The sequence below is a fragment of the Panthera uncia genome (assembly GCF_023721935.1).
Source record: "Panthera uncia isolate 11264 chromosome A1 unlocalized genomic scaffold, Puncia_PCG_1.0 HiC_scaffold_16, whole genome shotgun sequence".
NCBI classification, from domain to species: Eukaryota; Metazoa; Chordata; class Mammalia; order Carnivora; family Felidae; genus Panthera; species Panthera uncia.
Genome location: NW_026057576.1, coordinates 24,465,896 through 24,487,769, shown reverse-complemented (window position 1 = coordinate 24,487,769; position 21,874 = coordinate 24,465,896). Strand labels below are relative to the sequence as shown.

General features: G+C 41.0%; 1 protein-coding gene across 2 annotated transcripts in view; it reads left to right on the top strand.

Annotated features, from left to right (window-relative positions):
- The first annotated feature begins 502 nt into the window (after window positions 1-502).
- GTF2F2 (general transcription factor IIF subunit 2) overlaps window positions 503-21,874 on the top strand; it is a 155,682-nt gene continuing 134,310 nt past the window's right edge. The window contains exons 1-2 of one of the 2 annotated variants that reach the window (XM_049646982.1): window positions 503-756; window positions 14,061-14,134. In XM_049646982.1, coding sequence (XP_049502939.1) covers window positions 691-756; window positions 14,061-14,134 — 140 coding nt within the window. In that variant the 5' untranslated portion in view covers window positions 503-690. The remainder of the gene's footprint in view (window positions 757-14,060; window positions 14,135-21,874) is intronic. The other variant, XM_049646983.1, reaches the window with a different exon arrangement.

Genomic DNA, 21,874 nt, shown 5'->3' with positions numbered 1-21,874 from the left:
ATGTCTACTGCAATTGACCTAATTATATAGACTCGGGGTTTTGAAATCTAAAAGGGCCGCTCTCTGCTTGTTTAATTGGAAGTGCTCAGGGTAGCCTCTCACTTGAGACACTCTTACTTTATTTTATTTTTTGCGGGTCTACAAACAATGTTTTCAGTATACCCAAGGCTACACAGTCCAATCACAGTGCCCACGTGTGCTAATTAACTTATTCTTTTTATTACTCCGACCCTGGCCTCCAAAAATGTTTCTTTTTCTTTGACCAGGGTTGGACATAAATTTACAGCCTTTGTCTCTTTGAACCCCATTTTTCTGTTTTGATGCTGTCTTTCTTCACTTATGCTGACCTGGTCTTTAAATGTATTGTGGACATTTTGTCTCCTCCCACCCTGTGTCTTCATCACTCAGACACAACCAGCTACCATAACCACGCCCACTCAAGAAGGTGCCTAACCAGGAAATTTGTCCACACCGACGCGCCGTATTGGCGGTGGCAGTGCGCAGGCGCAGTTCCCGCCTCCCAGCGGCGTGTTTCTCTTTCCGGGGATTCCCAATATCCTGGCGGGTGGACTCGGCTTCTTCAGTCAGCCTCTGGCCGCGGCGTACCGGGTTCTCCAGTCCTTCGTGCCGCAGGACCCCAGCTTCCCGGGCCGCTGCTCTGGTCGGTTCGCCTCTGCCGTCAACAGACCCATGGCCGAACGTGGGGAACTCGATTTGACCGGCGCCAAACAGAACACCGGAGTGTGGCTCGTCAAGGTGTGTGCGCGCGGCTCCGGCTTGCGCTCCTGCTAGTTTAAGTAGTTTAAATGACTCGAGACTGTCCCACTCCGTGCGCCTTTTAAAGTTCTCTACAGCCGTCTCGTTAGAGCCACACACATCTTCGGAGGCAGGAGTCGTTGTGCTAGTTTGCAGACGAGGAAGTTAATTGAGGGACTTTTTCAGTGTCTTTGCGACTTTGGAGTCCGAACCTGCCTGGTACGGATTCCTTTTCCCACCATGTCGTTTTTATGGGGTCCTGTCTTGCTGTTCTCCGACTTGAGTGGTGTATTGTACCCCAGACTGAAGAATTTCTGTATCTTTTTTGGGTGAAAGTGATTTTAGTCACGAGTCTGCATAGAGAGGTTGAGTGAAAGCTTCTGTACAGTTTTCTCGTCCAGAAAGTAGAACGGGTCCCTGTTGGCCCTTAACGTGTTCTTTTAGGTTGATGGCCCTTATTGGAGTTCCCAGGAGAGCTGAGAGAGCTCTGAACTCACGGAAGCAGAGGCCATTGAATTGGAGTGTTCTTCTAGAGCACCGCCGTCAATAAGTGTTTTGGTTTTTTTTTAACAGCAGTCTTGATTAGCCCCGAGTGAGCACAGTATTTGTGCTTTCCTTTTCCTTTGTTTTTTTTTTTTTAAGATTATTTATTTTGAGAGAGCGAGAGCGCGCGTGCAAGCAGGGGAGGGGCAGAGAGAGTGGGAGAGAAAGAATCCCAAGCAGGCTCGGGGCTGTCAAGCGCAGAGCCCGGTGGCAGGGCTGGAACTCAGGAACCGTGAGATCAGGACCTGATCTGAAATCCAGAGTCCGGCGCTGAACCGAGTGAGTCACCCAGGCGCCTCCCAAAGTTTATTTCTTTGCTTTACTTTTACGTATTGAAGAGTGTTGCCTCTTAGGGGAGCTTTAGACACATGTATGTTCAAAATGTGATAATGATGGTCTTTGAAGTGTAGGACCTTTGGTTTAATTTTTTTTAACTTTTATCACATGGCTGGGTATTCATCAGTTAAACCAGGCGCTTCCTGTCCACCTCTCGAAAATAGCTCCCTTATGATCAGTTGGTAGCATGTCAGACCTGTACTATATTTTTCAAAGCACTTGTCACAGCCTAAAGTGATTGTGTACTCATGTGTTCGGTGTTGGTTACCTCCTTCTCTCTAGTGCCGGTGCAGGGTGCACTCACACAGTCACATTCCATGAAAACGGAATCTTTTCTTGTCTCAACCAGAATTGTGTTTGGCACATGGAATTGCTCAACAGATGTGTAATGAATGAATGAACAGTCTCTTAGTTTTTATTCCTCAACTCCAGCTTTACTCTCTGGTGCTCATTTGATCTCACAGCTATATCAGTATGACCTAAAAGGCTGGGGTAAATTTCTCCTATTGTATTTCTCCTGTTGCATGCCCAATGGAGGAGAATCATTAAGGAGGAGATCTCCCTTGCAGACTGAAAGAGCTTGAAAAAATAGTGGAACTTGAGATGATGCATTAGTTCTTGGAGCACAGTAAATGCTCAGTGAATATTGTTCGCCTTACACGATTTGGATGGGTGGACTGAGGCATTAACATAGTATATTACGGAGAGTGGAACAGAAGTGCAAGACTGAAAATGCATGTTAACATGGTGTATCCTGTAAAACAAAGGAGATTATTCTGCCTAGACAAGAGGGTTTGTGTAAAGAAAGTTGGGACCATATACTTATCCTATTGTGAAATGGGGATGTCTTAACTTTAGTCTACAGGAAGTGAGGAACCTTTTGGAGGGTTTTGAGTAAGGCAAAGATGCAGATAATTCAGGGGGGCAGCGGAAGCTTGTAGCAGAGTCAAAATTTTAAAAAATCACATGGGGCGCCTGGGTGGCCCAGTTGGTTAGGTGTCCAACTTCGGCTCAGCTCATGATCTCATGGTTTGTGAGTTTGAGCCCCACGTTGGGCTCTGTACTGACAGCTCAGAGCCTGGAACCTGCTTCAGATTCTGTGTGTGTGTCTCTCTCTCTCTGCCCCTCCCCCACTCATGCTCTGTCTCTGTCTCTCAAGAATGAATAAACTTTCAAAATAAAATTAAAAAATTAAAAATTATCACGGCATCATAAGTATGTGATAAGTCTGAGGAGTTAGGGAAACTTTTTCAGTAAAAATTGTCGGGATATGGTGACTGACTAAATGAAGATGTGAAAGAATATAATCTAAAATGAAATTTAAAAAACATTAGTATTCTCTCACGTATGGGTATTTGAATACCTTTTATCTGTTTAAAAAGAACTCAACAATTTGTACTTTTTTTTTTTTTTTTTAATGTTTATTTATTTTTGAGAGGCAGAAAGAGCACGAGCTGGGGAGGAGCAGAGACAGAGAGGGAGACACAGAATCTGAAGTAGGCTCCAGGCTCTGAGCTGTCAGCACAGAGCCTGACATCGGGCTCAAACTCACAGACTGCAGAGTCATGATCTGAGCCGAAGTTGGATGCTCAACCGACTAAGCCATCCAGCCATCCCTGTTCTTGTTTTGTAAAGTTAGTTGTTACATTACTTATTGTTTGCAGTATCACAATTTCTTCCTGTCAACTTGGCATACAGTATATCTTCTTTTTCTAATCTTATATATTAAAGAAAATAACAGGCTTGCACATAGGTCTTTCCAGGGTGTGAAAGGACTTTCTTGCCAGTTCTTGTCCTTTACAAATTTATCTCCGAAAGATGATGAGAATTGGTAGCAAATGCTTTCTGCTCTACAGTCTACTCATGTTCTTTCTTTGACAACTTTTTTAAGAAAAAAATTTTTTTTATTTTGAGAGAGAGAGAAAGCAAGCAGGGGAGAGACAGAGAGAGAGGGAGACAGAGAATCTTGACCAGGCTCTACGCTGCCAGTGCGGAGCCTGAAATGGGGCTCGAACTCACGAACCATGAGATCATGACCTGAGCCGAAATCAGGAGTCAGACGCTTAACTGACTGAGCCACTCAGACACCCCCTTTGACAGCTTTTGTTTCTGCTCCATTAAAGGAGACCCAGTAGACAGTGGGGTTTGATTTGAACAGCTCTCAGGTATTTTGAACTTGTTTCATTTGCCCCGGCCTTAATATCCAGTGTGATTTTCATGCCCATACTTGAGCATACTTGGATATTCATCTCTGAATTATAGGAATAAATTATATGACTACATCAAATTGTAATGGTCAGTTTCATTTTCAGTTTTCCTTGTGTGATATTAAAATATAACGTATTAATTAGAAAGCGTGTCTTTGTTTTTATCCAGTCAGAATTTGTGAATAGAATTACACACCAATTTCAGGTCTGAGGTGCCTGGGTGGATCAGTTGGTTACGTGTCTGACTCTTTTTATTTTTTTACTGTTTTTTTTTTTTAACGTTTATTTTTGAGAGACAGAGTGTGAGTGGGGGAGGAGCAGAGAGAGAGAGAGAGAGAGAGAGAGAGAGACAGAATCCAAAATGGGCTCCAGGCTCTGGACTGTCAGCATAGAGCCCATTGCAGGGCTCGAACCCACGAACCGTGAGATCATGATCTGAGCTGAAGTCAACTGCTTAACTGATTGAGCCACCCAGGTCCCCCAAGCATCCAACTCTTGATTGTGGCTTAGGTCATGATCTCACGGTCATGGGATTGAGCCCTGTGTCATCAGGCTCTGCACTGACAAGGCAAAGCCTACTTGGAATTCTCCCCCCTGACCTTTCCCCACTCATTCTCTGTCTGTCTGTCTGTCTCTCTCTCTCTCTCTCTCACTCTCTCACTCACTAAAAATAAATAAACTTAAAAGATTTCAGGTCTTTTCTCTTTATGTTAATATTTTCACTATAAGTAATACTTTGAGTTCTGTTCTTTGAGGATCATTTGTTGCAAGATATGTAAATTTCTTTCTAGAGGATCTCAAAGTTTATGGGCCATCTTGTACATATTAATTCCATCACTAGAAAGGCATAAAACAGGATAAATACAGTAAGGTATATACACCTAAGATCTCTGACAGTTTTGAGCAGGAAAATAGTTGTTTTTCTGGCTGGAACAGGGGAGGCTTCATGGGGAAGTTTACATTTAAGAAGAGCTTATGAAATTGATCAGTTTAGGAAAAACTTCCCAACACTGCTGGGGAGAACTAGAGTGTGTTCCAGAAAAAGCAAATGTAGTAGAATGTGTCCCAGAATATCCAGTACCTGTACTGTTCTGGCTTCATGAAATGCCATTTCTGGGAGTTTTGAAAATCTTCAAAGACTGATGATCCAAACAGGTTTTGATAGGTAATAGACACGATTGAATTTAACTTTATGATAGATGTCATCTGCTAAAACATAAAGTCACAGTTTTTACCTTGTCAGGAAGCTAGTCCTTTGTAGTTTGCATTACCCTGTTCCTGTTGCCCAGTCTGTGCTACTGTTAGGTTGGCAACTGGTCACAACACTGTTATACACCTTACACCAAATCATGATTTAAAAATTATAGGATGTTTAAAAATATTTTAGCCTAGTTGTTTGGCTTCCATATTTAGACTTCTGGAAAAATCATCTCTAGTTATGGTTGGCTGGAGGGTAAGGTACATGATGGGAAAAAAGGAGATAAAGCTAGCAAGGTTATTAGGAGTGGTGGGATTTTCATAAGTAGTGAATATCATACCGAGACCTGAGTTCTAACAAATGCTACCTCTTTTTGGGGGAAGAACAAGTGGAGGTATTTAGAAAGTTTGCAGTAGGTCTAAGCAACAGCTTTCTAGCCAGGAAAAAGATGTGTTTCTAGCACAGTCTTCCTCTTTTAGGCATTTTGACTCATGTTTGTTGGAGAAGAGGATCAGGACAGAAGGGATGGACATCATCCCCAATGAATATTATGTCCTTCATTCAACAACTGAAATGCCAGCAAGTACAGCTTCTATTTTTTTCATAGATAGATAAACCATTGGACATTAGTGGGCAGAGAGAAAGCTGTATACCAGAGAGAGATGCTACTGGAATGGGTGATACCCCTAACCCTTGCAGGAGAAAAAGGAACTTACCTTTCATATATGCCTAATATTTTATAGAAAGCAAACCTGGGAAGTAGATACTTACTGTGTGTTTTTCAGACGATGAAATTGAAGCTTAGGGAGGTTATTTTACTCAACCATGGTATAGTGATTTAAATTTAGAGATCTGTTGGGGTGCCTGGGTGGCTCAGTTGGTTAAGCAGCTGGCTTTTGATTTCGGTTCAGGTGATGATGCGGTTTGTGAGATTGTGTGTGGAGCCAGTTTGAGATGCTCTCTCTCCCTTCCTCCCTGCCCCTCCCCCACGCACACTCGTGTGCATGTGCACTCTCCGTCTCAAAAGAAATAAATCAACCTAAAAACACAAATTTAGGTCTGTTTATATGCTAAGATGGGAAATGTCCTTTTTACAGCTTAGGGCTCTTTTATGAGTTATCTCCCTGGGGAATAGAGGTGATGTGGGGATTTCATATCTGTGACCTTGGGTCTTGTCAGTTCCTTATCGTGATCTTCAAAAAACATGGGAGTAAAAGCTGCCTGTCATAGATTGGATTTCCTGGGAAGCTGATTCCGAAGTGATTAGGTTTAATAGGGAGTGCTCTTGGGATCATCACCTGTGGAAGGAAAAAGACTTAAACAGAATTGGGCACAGGGTATAATGCAGTCTGTAGGAGAGCTGAGGATGATTCCATAGGGAGCCCTCCAGGTGTCAGGAGTTGGGGTGAGGTATACCCTGTATCGACCAATCATTGCATGTGGTTTGTCCCAGGAAGAGTGCATGAATTTGGCAAAAGGGCCTCTCTTCAGTGAAGGCAATGTGAAAGAGGGCTAACAGCTAAGGGCTATCTTGTGGCCACACTCCCAGTAGCTAGGAGGATAAGGCCTTTGGTCCTAAATGGGGAAATGGGGTGCAATGTCTCCATTGCGATGCCCTTAATTTGCTTGTATTCTGGGAGAAACAGGGTTTGGAGACTAGTAGTTGGGGAACTGGACATTTGCTGAAGCAAAGTTGGCAGAGAAGCTTAGGGGAGTAATGTCTATACATGTCACCTTAGCACCTTGGCTCCAAAGTCATGGTTGACCTTAGTACTCTGCCTGCCAGGACTGAACCGGTGGGCGGGTATATTCATCCCACAAGCTTTGATTGCTGACCATTGTGCCAGGCTCCGAGTCTTTTATGGTGAGCAGAAACAGACATGGCCCCTGCTTTGTGAAATAGGATTTATAGTCTACCACAGGAGACACACATCAGTCAAATATTAGTCCTAATGAAAACAGTTACAGACAGATAAGGACACCGAAGCCCCGAATACTGTTCGGTGGGTGTGGATAATAAAGGAATTTGACTTAAAGGGTCAAGGGAAATTTCCCTGAGCAAGTATTGCTTAAGTGAGCCATTTTCTGTCGCTGTTTTTGGAAATCTGAGAAAACATTTCCTTTTGTGCCTATTATCTTGTCTCCATCTAATTTTCTTTAATGAATGTGGAGACGGTGGAAACAACACATATCTCATACGTGACATGTTGACAAGAGTGTTTTGGGAAAATGTACAAGAGAGTAGAATTCGGGTGTTCTTATAAAAGAATTATGTGAGGACATGATATGTTAATTAGCTTGACTCTAGTAACCAATTTACTATGTATATCAAATAATCATGTTGTATACCTTAAATATATACAATTTTTTTAAAACATAAAAGAAAAGAAAATGTTTTAAAACTTCAACCCTTCAAAAAAAAAGTTTTTTTTAGAGGCTTGGGACCATATCAGTTTTTCTTCCCCGTCTCCCTCCCTTTTTTCCAGACTTAATGCTGATAGGCTGGAACTTCTGGGAAGCTCATTTCCATAAGTTCTTGCTTTTGAGTTATGTGTACGTGATTGACATACTATCCTCATTGTGTTCTGTTTTTCATCAAAAGGGTATAGAATTTTGGCAACCTTTTGAGTTAAATAAGCTGGTGGGGTTCCCTGGGAATTTACAATTTTATTATAATGATGACAATGCAGTATGAGTTCCAAACTTATTTTTATCAATTAACTTCTGAAGCATATTCTTTTTTTAAGTTGTCAGTTGCTTCGTATTAGATACAATGTATTGTAGTGAATTTGATTTCTTTAAGAGAGAGAGTGATGCAAATGGGGTAGAGGCAAAAGGGGAGAGAGAGAAAGAGAGAGGGAGAGAGAAAGCATATCTCTAGCAGGTTCCACCACGCTCAGCGTAACCCTGGGATCATGACCTGGGCAAAAATCAAGAGTCGGATGGTCAACTGACTGAGCCACTCAGTCACCCCTGAATTTGATTCTTAATTTGTTTTAGTGTATGATATATATTGTACTTAGAACTTCTGCTTGTTTGGTGGCCTAAATTGTCATCTTTAGCAGTTTGATCAGAGACTCTTCTGACCTGGTTAATGTAGTAAAGAAGTGTGGTTCCCTCAGGTGTTCCTGTGCTCTAAAATATTTTTGTCTTTTCTTTATCTTAATAGCATTTCAGAGAACCAGCAATAAGGGACAGAGGCAAACTGGAAAATGATGTACTTCACTATTGGTGTCTTTCTTCCTTCCCCTTATTCTAAGGTAGATCTCTGAAATAAGTTTCTCTCTGAGAATGCAGTGAGGTATATTAAAATTAAATTCTGTATCGTAGATGTATCCCAGTAATGCCACCATTGTTAACTGCTGTCATTTTTATTACATTAACATTAGCTCATGTTTCTTCAATATTCAGTTATTAAAATAACTCCTTCTGCGAAATGCCAGGCTATTCTAGCTGCTAGGGATATAGCAGTAAACAAACAGACAAAATATCTGCCTTCTGTAGATTACATTCTAATGGGGAGGGAGAAGAGATGGTAAACAAATACATATATAGCAGGTGATAAGTGCTCTGAAGAAAAATAAATAAGGTAAAATGTATAGAAAGTAGCTGGGGATGCTGTTTTAAATAGGGTGGGGAAAGGGCCTCGCTGATAAGGTGGTCTGTGATCAGAGACCTAAAGGATATTATGGGGGCATGCCCTCCAGATATCTGGGGGAAGAGTTTTCCAGAGATAACAGCAATTCAAAGGCCTGCAGACAGAGGTGCTGGTCCGTGTGGTTAGAGTCAAGCGAGTGAGAGAAAGTAGAAGGAGATGAGGCCATGGGCTAGCAGGGGCCTGAAACATGCAAGACGTTATAGGATTTTTACTCTGAGTGACATGGGGAGCCAGTAGCCGTAGAGCTGGCAACATGGCACGGTGATTATGGAGCTAGACTGCCTAGGTTAGAATCCTGGCTTCACTAGTAATTGTGAGAACCTTGGCAAATAATAACTCTCTGGTCTCATTTTCTTTATCTGCAAAGATGGGATAATAATAGAGTTGTTCTGAGGATTAAGTGAAGTAACATTTGTAAAGTGATTAGAAAAGTACCTGGCTTGTAGTAGGCACTATGTACACGTCTATTAAATAATTGAAAGGCTTTGAGCAGAACAGTATCATTTTACTTAATGTTTTAAGATGATGACTCTGGCTGCTGTATTGAGAATAAGCTAGATGTGGACAAGAGTGGAAGGTAGGAAATCGGATAGGAGGCCAATGTGATTATATAAAAAGTGATGGTGGCTTGCATTAGGATGGTAAGCCTGGAATTGGTGAGAAGGGGCTGGAGTCCTAATACAATTTGAAGGTATTGCTGACTGGATAGGTCGTTCAGTTGGATGTGGAATGTGAGATAAAAGGAGCTATTCAGAGTAACTCCACGGAGTTTCAGCCTGAGTACCTGGAAGAATGGAGCTTTTGCTGAGACATGGAAAACTGCATGAGGAACACGTTTATGATGGAGAAATTAGAGTTCTGGTATGGATATTTTAAGTTTGAAATGTCTAGTGAATATTCAGATGGAGAGTTTGAGTAGGCAGTTAGATATATAAGTTGGGATTTGGGGGGAGAGCCTGGATTTGCTCTAAATTTGGGAGTTGTCATACAGATGGTATTTAAAGTCACGAGACTGGATAAGATTACATAAAGTTGAGTGTGGGTAGAGAAGAGGAGTGGTCTGAGGACTGAAACCAGAGCCTTTTAAAGGTGAGAGGCCAGGGAGATGAGAATCTAGATGTGTCGGGACCTAAAAGGAGAGGCCAGAGAAGTATGAGGAAAATCAAGAGAGATTGTGGTGACCTGAAGCCAAGTGAAGAAAGTGTTTGAAGGAGGAGGAAACAGTTCTCAAATATTGTTGAGTGGCGTTAAAGATGAGGATTAAACATTGACTTGGCAGTGTGGAGATACTTGGTCAGTAGGGTCATCAGTTTCAGTGGAGTGGTAGAGAGTAGAGCCTGTCTATAGTAAAACAAAATGGCAAGGGGGGAACTGTAGTCAGCCAGCAGAGACAATGCTTTCAAAGCGCTTTGCTGAAACGAGAGGCAGAAAAATGGGACAGTGTATAGAAAGAATTATAGATTCTGCTCTTAATAGATGTGTGATCTTGAAGTTAGCAAATTTGCTCATCTTCCTGTGCCTCAGTTACCTCATTTGCAAAATGACTCTGTGGGTCAGGAGTCTTGGCAGGGCTTAATTGGGTCTCCTGCTTCAGAGTCTCTCCCAGGTTACAGGCAAGGTGTCAGCCAGGGCTGGAGTCTCATCTGAAGTAGTAACTGTGGAGAGATTGTTTCCAAGTTTTTCTCTGGTTGGCAGAATTCAGATCCTCCAAGGTTATTGGTCCTAGCATTTATGTTTCCTGCCTGCCTGTTGGCTGGAGCCTCTCCTTAGTTTTTTGCCACCTGGGCCTCTCCGGCATGGCAACTTACTTCATCAAAGTGTGCAGACTAAAAAAACAAGGAGAGAAGCAACACAGAAGTCACCATCTTATGTAACCTAATCACAGAAGTAATATCCCATGTAGAGAAAAATGAATCCTCTTGCACTGTTGGTGGGAGTGGCCACTTTGCAAAACAGTATGGAGGCTTCTCAAAAAGTTAAAGGTAGAACTACCCTATGACCCAGTAGTCATGCTACTGGGTATTTACTCAAACAATACAAAAACACTTATTCAGAGGGATACATGCACCCCTTTGGTTATGGCAGCATTATTTATAATAGCCAAGATATGGAAGCAACCCAAGTGTCTATTGATTGATGAATGGGTAAAGATGTAGTATTTATATATACAATGCAATACTTTTCAGTTTTAAAAAAAGAATGAAATTTTGCCATATGCAATGAGTGACATGGATGGAGCTAGAGAGTATAATACTAAGTGAAACAAATCAGTCAGAGAAAGACAAATACCCTGTGATTTCAGTCTATGTGGAATTAAGAAACAAAACAAATGAGCAAATGGTGGGGGTGGGGGGGTGGAGAGATAAACCAAGAAACAGACTCTTAACTATAGAGAATAAACTGATGGTTACCCAGAGGGGAGGTGAGTTGGAGATAGAGGTGATGGGGATTAAGAAGTGCACTTGTTATGATGAGTCACTGGGTGACTCTTGATCTCAGGGTTGTGAGTTCAGGTCCCATACCTGGTGTGGAGCCTACTTAAAAAAAAAAAAAAAAAATAGACATGAACAAATTTTGTAGCCAAAAAAATAAAAATGAATGGAAACAATTAATTAAAGAATAAAGGTATCCTAGCCAAAGGGGAAGGGGAGTAACATCCCATCACCTTTGCTATATTGTATTGATTAGAAACAAGTCACAGGACCCCTTATCCAAGAAGAGGTGATTACACAATGGTGTGAAGGTCAGGAAGTGAGTATCATTGGGGGACATCTTAAGAGTGTTCCTGCCACGTGTGGTAAGCACTCTAGTGTCAACGGTCATCGTCGTCGTCATCATTCTGATGGGGGGGATGATTCGAGGAGAGAGGAAAGAGAGGGTAGAATTGAAGGAAAGATGTCCTTGATCAGACTACAGGGGAAGAAATTCAGGGCACAAGTGGAGGGATTGGCCATTGTTCATGTATTGTTTTTAGAGGGGAAGTCAGGATAAACGGCTCCTGCTTTGGCTACCTGGTAGATTTAGAGGTGTTCTGGATCCTCTTTCCCAGTTGGTAGAGGAAGTCAGGTTATCAGCACAGGGGGAGAAGGAAGGGGAGGTGTTGTGGGTTTAAGAGTGAAGAGAACCTATGACTCATCTGCGGTGGGAGAGTGAACTGACTAGGCAGAGGGAGTTAAATTGCCAAGCATCTTGAAGGGCTGACTTGATGTTAGTAGCCATATATTTCAAGTGAGACTATTTGGCATCACTGTGTTTTTTTCCAGTTGCTCAGGTGCAGTGTGGAGAAGTAACACAAATAAAATCAATAAATTAATTAATAAAATAAGTAGCAGATAGATTGGCTTTAATGAAGATTAAGTTTCTGCCAGGCCAGTATGATGGAGGAGATAGGGGCAAGGAAATGATTGTAATGATGGACTGTGAGTCCTTTAAGGAGCGAAGACGGGACACAGGCAGCTGAGGAACAGTGTTTAGATGTTAGGGTCAGTGATTTGAAGGGATGAAAGAACTGTTGGAGTTGAAGTACTGAGGAGAGAGCCAGGAAGATAGGAGATAGTGATTAGAGTGATTGCTTGAAATACAGATTGTGGAAGGGACACTATTACTGTCAGGGGGGAGGTCTTATGGCATCTATATATGTAGAGGGCTCATTTGAACCAGGAACTTGGAATATGATGAAGAAAAGACACCAACTTTCTCCTATGGACTTTATTAAAGAATATGCCTAGTCTTCGATAAATTTTGGTGTAAAGAATGCATTCATAATTGAAGAAGTACCATTAGGATCTTCTTTTGACCCTTTTGTTTCTGATTTTTTTCTACTGTATATCCAAACAAAACACTATAATTTGCTTGATAGTTAAGTGGTTCTTTTTGCAAATGAAATCTTGGTAAATAGAATTTTTTTTCCTTTCTTGCTTTGGAAGCTCTGACTCAGTTATGCATTGACGTTCGTGTTATCATTCCAAGATTACTGGGGGAAATAACAGTGACACCTGACACTCATTGAGTACTTGCTTTGTGTGAGGTATTATGCTTCATGTGGTATCTCATTCCTCACAGCAGGCTAACCTTGAAGGTGTGTACTGATTCCAGAGTTTAAATTACCTCTTAGAAGAAATAGTAATGATTCTTAAAAAAAAAAAAAGGGGGGGGGGGGCACCTGGGTGGCTCAGTTGGTTAGGTGTCCAACTTTGGCTCAGGTCGGGATGTTGCAGTCTGTGACTTCCAGCCCCACATCGGGCTCTGTTCTGACAGCTCAGAACCTGGAGCCTGCTTCAGATTCTGTCTCCCCACCCCCCGCCCCTCCCCCACTCCTGCTCTCCCAAAAATGAATAAATGTTAAAAAAATTTTTTTTTCAGAAATAGTAGTGATTCAGCATGTATTCTCTTAACCTTTTTGGGAATTAACACCCCCCCCCTTTTTTTAAATTATGTTTATTTATTTATTTTGAGAGGGAAAGAGCGAGCGCATGCATGTGAGCACAAGCAGGGGAGGGGCAGAGAGAAGGAGGGACAGAATCCCAAGCAGGTTCTGTGCTGTCAGTGAGTGCAAAGCCTGATTCAGGGCTTGAACTCACAAACCTCGAGATCATGACCTGAGCTGAAACCAAGAGTCAGACACTTAACCAACTGAGCCACCCAGGTCCCTGGGAGTTAAATATATATCTAGTTACAAATAGATGCTGGACCCAGACTGCCTGGGTTTGAATCCTGACTCCATCATTTACTAATTATATAACTTTGGCTAATTTATATAATCCCTGGGTGTCCCAGATTCATACTCTGTGAAATGAGGGTAATTAACAGTACCTACCTTATAGAGATGTGAGGATTAAATGTGTAAAGGTATGGAAAATGCTTATAACAGTGTCAGGAGAGTAGTAAGTATTATATAAATGTTAGTCGTGATATTTAATCATTTATTTCAGCAGATCCTTTATCTTTGGTCAGAGTTATAGTCTTAAGCACAATAAAATTTGATTTTTGAACTCATCTTGAACTTGGTGGTATCTCTAAATAATATCATGTTAGAGTGTTATGCCCCTCTGAGAAACATTTTCTGGTAGCCTTTCTCATGTCTGAACTTTAGGACTTACTTGGGAACATAAGTTAGCACTTTGTTTTGTTAAGTTTTTTGGCTAGCTTTAGTTTTGTGTCACCAGCTTGACTGACTTCAAGCTCTTTGAGAATTAAGATGATTTCTTAGTATCCCTTATAGTGCAAAATGTATGAAAGTGTGATACTTAATGATCAGTTATTATAGGCAGAAAGTAACATAGAAACATTATATCATTTTATGTTTAAGAAGTTTGTTAGCATCTAAAACATAGTCTTATTAGTGTTTTATTTATTTTTGTAGGTTCCTAAATACTTGTCCCAGCAATGGGCTAAAGCCCCTGGAAGAGGTGAAGTTGGGAAACTGCGGATTGCTAAGTAAGTTATTTATTTTTGACATCTTAAAAAGCTGGTTTTTGAAATTTTTATAAATGCTTTTACAAGTCATAACGGTTCTTTTTCAGATGGGGAATTTACCTGGAAAATGAGAATGAGCACATCAAGGATTGTCAAGAGATGGTTAGGTGCGCTGTGAGGAGTTGTGTGTGCACATGTGTATTTGTGTGCATGTGTATAGATGTGCGTGCACGCACACACACACACCCCTCTCTAGTGATAGGTGTAAATATAAAGTCAGATTTATTGGTAAAACTTACTGGCAGTGAAGCAGCAGAGTATGTAGTTCCCTCATCCCTCCATCTCCACATCTTGTGAAGATGGATGCTTGGGTTGGGCATAACTAGATGTACCCAGTAAGTGCTTCAGTAGAAAGACTTTGCCATGGTGTCACCATGTCTGTCTATAGAGGTATTGGAAGAGGGTAGGGAACACCTGGAAAACAATGTAAAGGTTTAGTTTCCTGATTAGAGAAATGACCTTGTTAGAAAGGGAAGCCTCTTTCAAAGCTCAGCTGGTGTCAGCCAGAGGCCTTGCATTCCACTCTGTTCATTCAGTCTTAACTCTAATCAGATCTTCCTGCCTACTACTCCATTGCAAGAGCTCTAGTTGGTCTCTAGTGCCTTCCTTTTAGTTAGTTGTTTAGTTTAGTTAGTTTTTGCTTCACTACAAATCACCCCCAAATTTAGTGGCCTAGAACAAAAACCTTATTATTTGCTTAAATTCTGTGGGGCATTTCTGTTTGGGACTGACCTGGCCTTCCTGGCTAGAATGGCCTCACGCATGTGTCTAGTGGTTGGCTTGCTCTCGGCTGGGACAGTGGCCGTGTGTGTTTTATCTGCAATATGCTCATTCACATGATGGTGAAAACTCCTAGAGCAAAAGAGAGAGAAGTCCCAATACACAAGCACTTAGCAAACCTGTGTTTGCATCATGTTTGCCAGAGTCCTCAGGATGCAACTCATAGCCAAGCCCAGGTTCAGGGGGAGAGCAATACAGTCTACCTCCTGGTGGGGGTCACTATGAAGGATTTGTAGTCCTTTTTTGCCATCTGGCACATCTACCTTCCTAAATCTAAGAGTCACCTGTCAGCCTTCTTAATTGTCCTTCAACAGAATTTTGACATAGTGATCATTCCTATCCTCCAACCCTTTTTTTCATTTCACTTCTGGGACACCACTCCTGATTGTCGTCCATAGGGGACTGTTCCTTCTCAGTCTAATGCTGGCTTCTTCATCTTCTCAATCTCTAAATGTTATTTGACCCCAGGGTTTTCTTTCTAGTTTTTTTTTTTTCTTCCTTACCTTTGTTCTGACAGATCTTTTAACCCTTCATTTTGTTTTAACAAGATGTTGATTGGAAACAGGCATGGTTTTATATCCAAAGTTCTAAAGTTAGGTAAGGACAAGTAATATCTTATTTTCTCAAGAGATGGTTACACATTTAATAGCAGAACGAGGCTTGAATTCAGGCCTTGAATTGTAAGAAAACTCCAGTAGGTTTCTGTTGTGGCTCTGTCACTTACTATCAGTGCGATTGTACAGGCCACTTAATCTTTTGAGTTTAGGTTCCTTATGCCTGAAGTTGCCTGTTTTGCAAGCCTTTTTTATGAATCCAGTGAGATAGTATGGAAATAGTTGTCATTTATTTGCATATATAACTAGAAAATTAACATATTTCTGGAAAGTTGTAGATAAATCAACATTTTTTGGTGAGTTATCATACTTTTATTGAAAGTATAAGGGAATGCAGACTTTGCATACTTTTAATTGAAATCTGGGGTGATCTTTTTTCTTTTTCAACATGGAATCCCTTATAACGCAGATAATTACCTACTATTTCGGTTGTGGACTTCAGAATTTCTTATAATTGGCTTTCCTGAAAATGGGAGCCACTATCAAGATTAAATCTCAGCAATATGTCACTGAAGAAAGGCAGACTACAGGAAAAATGTATTTTAATGGTGAACCATGTTGTTTTATGTAATAACTATACTAGAGCTCAAGACCTGGGTTCTAGTCCTTACTGGCTATTGATAATTATTTGGCCTTAGCTATCTAAACCGTAGCTTTTTTGTTTGTAAAATGTGGATAATAATGCCTTACCAACCCATAGAGTGTTTTTGAGCAAAAACAGCTTAGGGTTTGTTAAAATGTTTTGTAAACTCAAATGTTGTCCTTTTTCTGCCGTGAATATTGTGTTCCTCAAAACCTCTGTGGGAAGAAAATACCTGGTTGAAGAATGTAAATTTTTTTGGGGGGGGGGTGCGGGGAAGAAGGGACTAGTATGGGAAATGGGATAAAAGCTGAGGTTCAGGAAACCTCTGCGAGCTCTTTGATCCCTGAAGTAAAGGCAGCATGCTAAATCAGCAATGGTGGGTATGTTGCAGTTTTATCAACCTTTGCTGGGGAGAAAATTTCAAGATCTGCATGGTGCGGTTGTTCATTCATTCCTTAATTTAAAGCAGACAGTTTACACAGTTGCATCTAGTATAGGGTGGCCATACCCCTGGGTTTGCCTGGAATAGTCCCAGTTTACATGTTTTCCCTATGCAGTTATTAATAGTGTCCCTGCTTTCACTCTCTTGAGTATCCTGGTCTTGACAATAAACTCTTTGCTTTTAATGTTATCAGGTGTGCATGTATTTTTTTATGTTAGCTAAAGGACCTGGCAGATCATCTACCTAACATGAAATATAATCAGTCTTGTCTTATAGAGCTAAATCCTTTTAATGATGAGAACAGCTTTATGGTAATTACTAACATTGCTATAGAAATGCTTAAAAACAGCTTGTTCCATGGTAGGTCTCCTGGCTGTCTGTCTTATTTGTGCTATTAATTCTCTTAGTTTTCATTCCTTATACTGAGTTACTAAATTCACTATTAAATGTAGGGTGATGAGGAATGGCTTTGGAGTGCCTGTGACTAGGTTATCAGGATTTTAATTGGTTTAAAGTAGATATGAGTCATAGGGTTATGTGGCTATAAGCAAAAGGCTCCCTTAGTAGATGTTTGTTGTTTAGGATGAAGTGAGATGATAATCTCACTCTTCTCTTTGCCACTTAGCATATGGTGCAAATATTAAGTTCGGTTCTAGTGCTGTACTTAGAGACATGGACAGATAAGTTCCTTTAGTAGAGTGAGACAAGGACAAAGAAAAAACTAAAAAACTCAGTGTCCTTTGAGGAATATTTGAAGGTACTATGGCTGTTGAGAGAAGATTTAAGGCAGACCAGGTGAAACCATCTTCAAATATTTTTAAGGCTAGGAGATACATAGTCAAGTATGGATTCTTAGAGGAAGATTAACCAATTTATGGATGATCTGTGTGGCAAAAAAAAAAAAAATATATATATATATATATATATATATATATATATATATATATTTGGGTAAAGCATGAAAACAAGGTTTTAAAGAGCCAGTGTGACATAGTGGCTATGAGTATGGACTCAGGAGTCATTCAGCTCTGGGCTTTATCTAGACCTTGTTAACTTACTAGCTGTGTGACTTTCAGTAAGTTGCTTACCCTCTCTGTTTCCTCATCTATTAAAAGGTTGTGGTATTAATACTTCAGGGGTTCAATGCATGTAAAATAGCCAGTAGTGTTTACTTAGTGTTGTGCCACATACTGCATAGTACAGACTCTGTGTTGTGTATGATGTGTGGGTATGGACCTCCCTTCCCCGGCCCATCTCCCAAAGGTAAGCAGCAGCAGTTTGCAGTGCCTTAGGCCAGAAGCTAGGAAGGTCTATGTGGTGCGGTTGTTCATTCCAGCAGAGACAGGGCTGTGGAGTAGAGGAATTGGGAGAGGCAGAGGACGGGGAGAAGACATGCAGGTGGGAGTGCAGCTCTCCCCAAATTGGTTCCCTTTACACCTGAAAACAGGAGAATCCAGCCTGTTGTAACAGCTGGTGACATTTGGGCCATTTCTCTTAGGCAGTTTATGCAATGTTTCTAAAGCATTGTACTTGGATTATTTTTATACCTTTGGATGTGTGATGTGTACTGCGTTTCAGTTAGCTTACGGTTTTACTTTAGGTTAAGTTTTATTTGTTTTTTTTTTTAATTTAAAAACTTTTTTTTAATGTTTATTTTTGATAGAGAGAGAGAGATAGGGAGTGTGAGTGGTGCAGGGGCAAAGAGAGAGGGAGACAGAATCTGAAGCAGGCTCCAGGCTCTTGAGTTCTAGCTTTATTTCTAAACACATATAACAGTTAGGGTCATATGGGGGCCCACTAATAAAAAATATGTGGACAAAAAATCAATGAGATAGAATCTTTCTGTTATAATATTGACTAAATTTAGAAAACCTTACTGTTGATAGGAGTTTAAATAGGTGCAAACTTTCTGAAGGCCAGCCTGGCAACATATATATATGTGTACACATACATATATGACACACTCACATGTATTCACACACACATTACTGCCCAGAACAAAGTAGAATAGTAATCCTGCTGTTTTCTCTGCCAGTTAGCTACAGTGCCAACAGTTCAGTTCTTGGTGCTGCCCTTATAGAAAGACACGGACGAACTCATCCAGCAGTGTGGGACTGGGATAATGAGAAGGCTAGAAATATTAATAATAAAATATTCATGCTCTTGACCCAGCATTTTCATGGCACTTAGCTTCTAAAAGAAATAAGTCAGTGATGCAGAGATTGAGGATATTCATTTCATCATTGTTATAGAGAAAAATTAGTAACTTTCTCAAATTCTGTAGCAAGGAATTAATGAAGTAAACTGGGGACATTTTGAAATTATTTAATACTTTTTTTTAATTTAAAAACTTTTTATTTTTAAAAAAATTTTTTAGTGTTTATTTTTATTTAAAATTTTTTTTAATGTTTATTTATTTTTGAGACAGAGAGAGAGTGCAAGTGGGGGGAGGGGCAGAGAGAGGGGGACACAGAATCTGAAACAGGCTTCAGGCTCTGAGCTGTCAGCACAGAGCCCGACGCGGGGCTTGAACCCACGGACCGCGAGATCATGAGCTGAGCTGAAGTTGGACACTCAACCGATGGAGCCACCCAGGCGCCCCTAATGTTTATTTATTTTTGAGAGCGGGACACAGAGTGTGAGTGCTGGAGGGTCAGAGAGACAGGGAGACAGAATCTGAAGCAGGCTCCAGGCTCTGGGCCGGCCACACAGACACCAACGCGGAGCTTGAACTCACAAACGGTGAGATCAGACCTGAGCCAAAGTTGGATGCTTAACCGACTGAGCCACCACCCCCAAAAACTTTTTCATTAAAAAAAAAAATTATTTTAATTTTTAAGTAGGCCTATGCCCGGTGTGGGTCTTGGACTCATGACCCCGAGATCAAGAGTCCTGTATGTTCCACCGACTGAGCCAGCCAGGCACCCCAGTATTTTCATTTTAAAACAATGTCAAGCTACAGAAAAGTTAGTTAGAAGAACAGTATAAAGAACTTTTGTGGTTCTTTGGTGACTACAAAAAGGACATTCTCCTACAACAATCACAGCACACCCCTCCAAATCAGTAGGTTAACATCATATGGTACTGCCTAATCCTTAGACTTTATTCAGGGTTTGCCACTTATCTCCAGACTGTTTTATAGCAAAAGGATCCAGTCCACAACGTTGAATTACATTCTGTTGTCCGTTCTCTCAGTTTCCTTAAATCTAGAACATTTGGAAGTCTTTGATTGACTTGTATACTGTATAAGTGTCAACATGCTTGATGTTTACAAGGCTGTTATTTTATGTAATTTGAGTTTGATGTTTCTTCATGATTAGATTGGGGTTGTATACCAGGTGAAACTGGGTTCTTACTGTATTTTAGCAAGGTTTATGTGTTTTCATTTTGTCCCATTACTGGTAGTGGTAACTTTGATCACTTGATTAAGGAGCGTCTTCTATGCTTTTTCACTGTAAATTTACTCTTTTCCCTTTTATAATTAATATTCTGTGAGGTGGTACTTGGAGACTATGTATATATTCCATGTCTTTTTTTTTAATGTTTATTTATTTTTGAGGGAGAGAGACAGAGTGCAAGTGGGGGAGGGGCAGAGAGAGAGAGAATGAGAGAGAATAGAATCCAAAGCAGGCTCCAGGCTCCAGGCTCCAGGCTCCAGGCTCCAAGCTCCAAGCTCCAAGCTCCAAGCTCCAAGCTGTCAGCACAGGGCCTGATGTGGGGCTCGAACTCACAGACTGCAAGATCATGACCTGAGCCAAAGTTGGACACCTAACCAACTGAGCCACCCAGGTGCCCCTATGTATTCCTTTCTCATCAGATTTTCCACTTTATTAATTTAGCTATGTTAGTGTGAACTCATGGATTCCAGTTTTAGTCAGTGAGTCACAGTTTGTTACTATCATCATTTATTCTCATGTTCAAATTGTCCAAAATGCAGCCACCGGAAGCTCCTCCTAGCCCGGTTCCCATGCCCCTTTGTAAAGTGTACAGTTCAGTAGTGCAGCCCCATGGCCTTTTGGCATGTCTCCATCCTTCTTTGAGCACTTACTTTTTGTCATAGAAAAATGGTTTTGGACTCACCTTGCGTATTTCTGTCAGAGCCTGGAGTCAGGCATTTCTCCATGGAGTCCTAGTTCTTCTTCTTTTTTAATGTTTATTTATTTATTTTGAGGGGTGGGAGGCGGGGAAAGAGGGAGAGAGGGAGAATGAGAATATCCCAAGCAGGCTCCACGCTGTCAGCACAGAACCTGACTTGGGGCTCCATCTCATGAACTGTGAGATCATGACCTGAGTGGAAATCAAGAGTCAGACGCTTAACCCACTGAGCCACCCAGGCCCCCCCCCCCCCCCCAAACACACACCCCTTTATTTCCTGACCCTGCTAGGTTCTGACACACTTCTTGTTGAAGCATTCCTCTATAGGGATGCCTTCCTTACCCTCCTGGGCACTGACACCTCGCCCCAGGCTATCCCCTCAGCCCCAGGCACTTGCTTTCCATCCCATTTGGGTTATGCTGCCTCTTCTCAACCCAGTCTTCAGATACCCACCTTCCTTGGCTCCATCTAATGGTTTTTGAGCTGACTTTTCAAGAAGGGAATGTATGAATAGGAATTAAAACCAACAAAAATTCCTGGAGCACAGTTAAAGACTTGGTATTATTTGGTTGATTTTTTTAATCTTCAAAAAGGGGGTGTTTTATTGGCTGTCAGTAATTAGTGAAAAGTCTCCTCCCATTGATGTCAAATCTGAGAAGTATTTAAAAAGTGTAAGAAAAAGGAAAGACAATTTTCTAGAAAGGCCAGAGGAACTGGATTGGAGTGTAAAGAAATAGTGGCGGGGTATTGAGAAGTGGACTCAGAGTGACGAAGGACTGGCTGCACAGCATCGTGAGGCATTCATTCAGTGAAAGGGTGGGCTACATGTTCACTGCGTTCATTTCTGAGGATATTACCGTGTTTTACAGTAGTTGATGTTTATAATTTTAACCACAGGTTATCATGAAAAAGATATATTTTATTGCTAATATTGAATGACTAAAGGTCGTGTATACTTCATACATTTATATGCCAAGACAAAAGAATATCTAATCCTTTAAAAATAAGTCTTAAGTCTTTTTTATTCTAGAAAATTAACTCATCCAGAGTTCATCAATCTCTTATCATTCCAGCCAAGATGATGTTATAAATAAATATATGAAAATAAAATTGTCATCCCCTGTTGTGTTCTCTAATTGCATCTGGGTGATTTTCTATCCCCAGACTGGAAATGTCAGCATGATCTT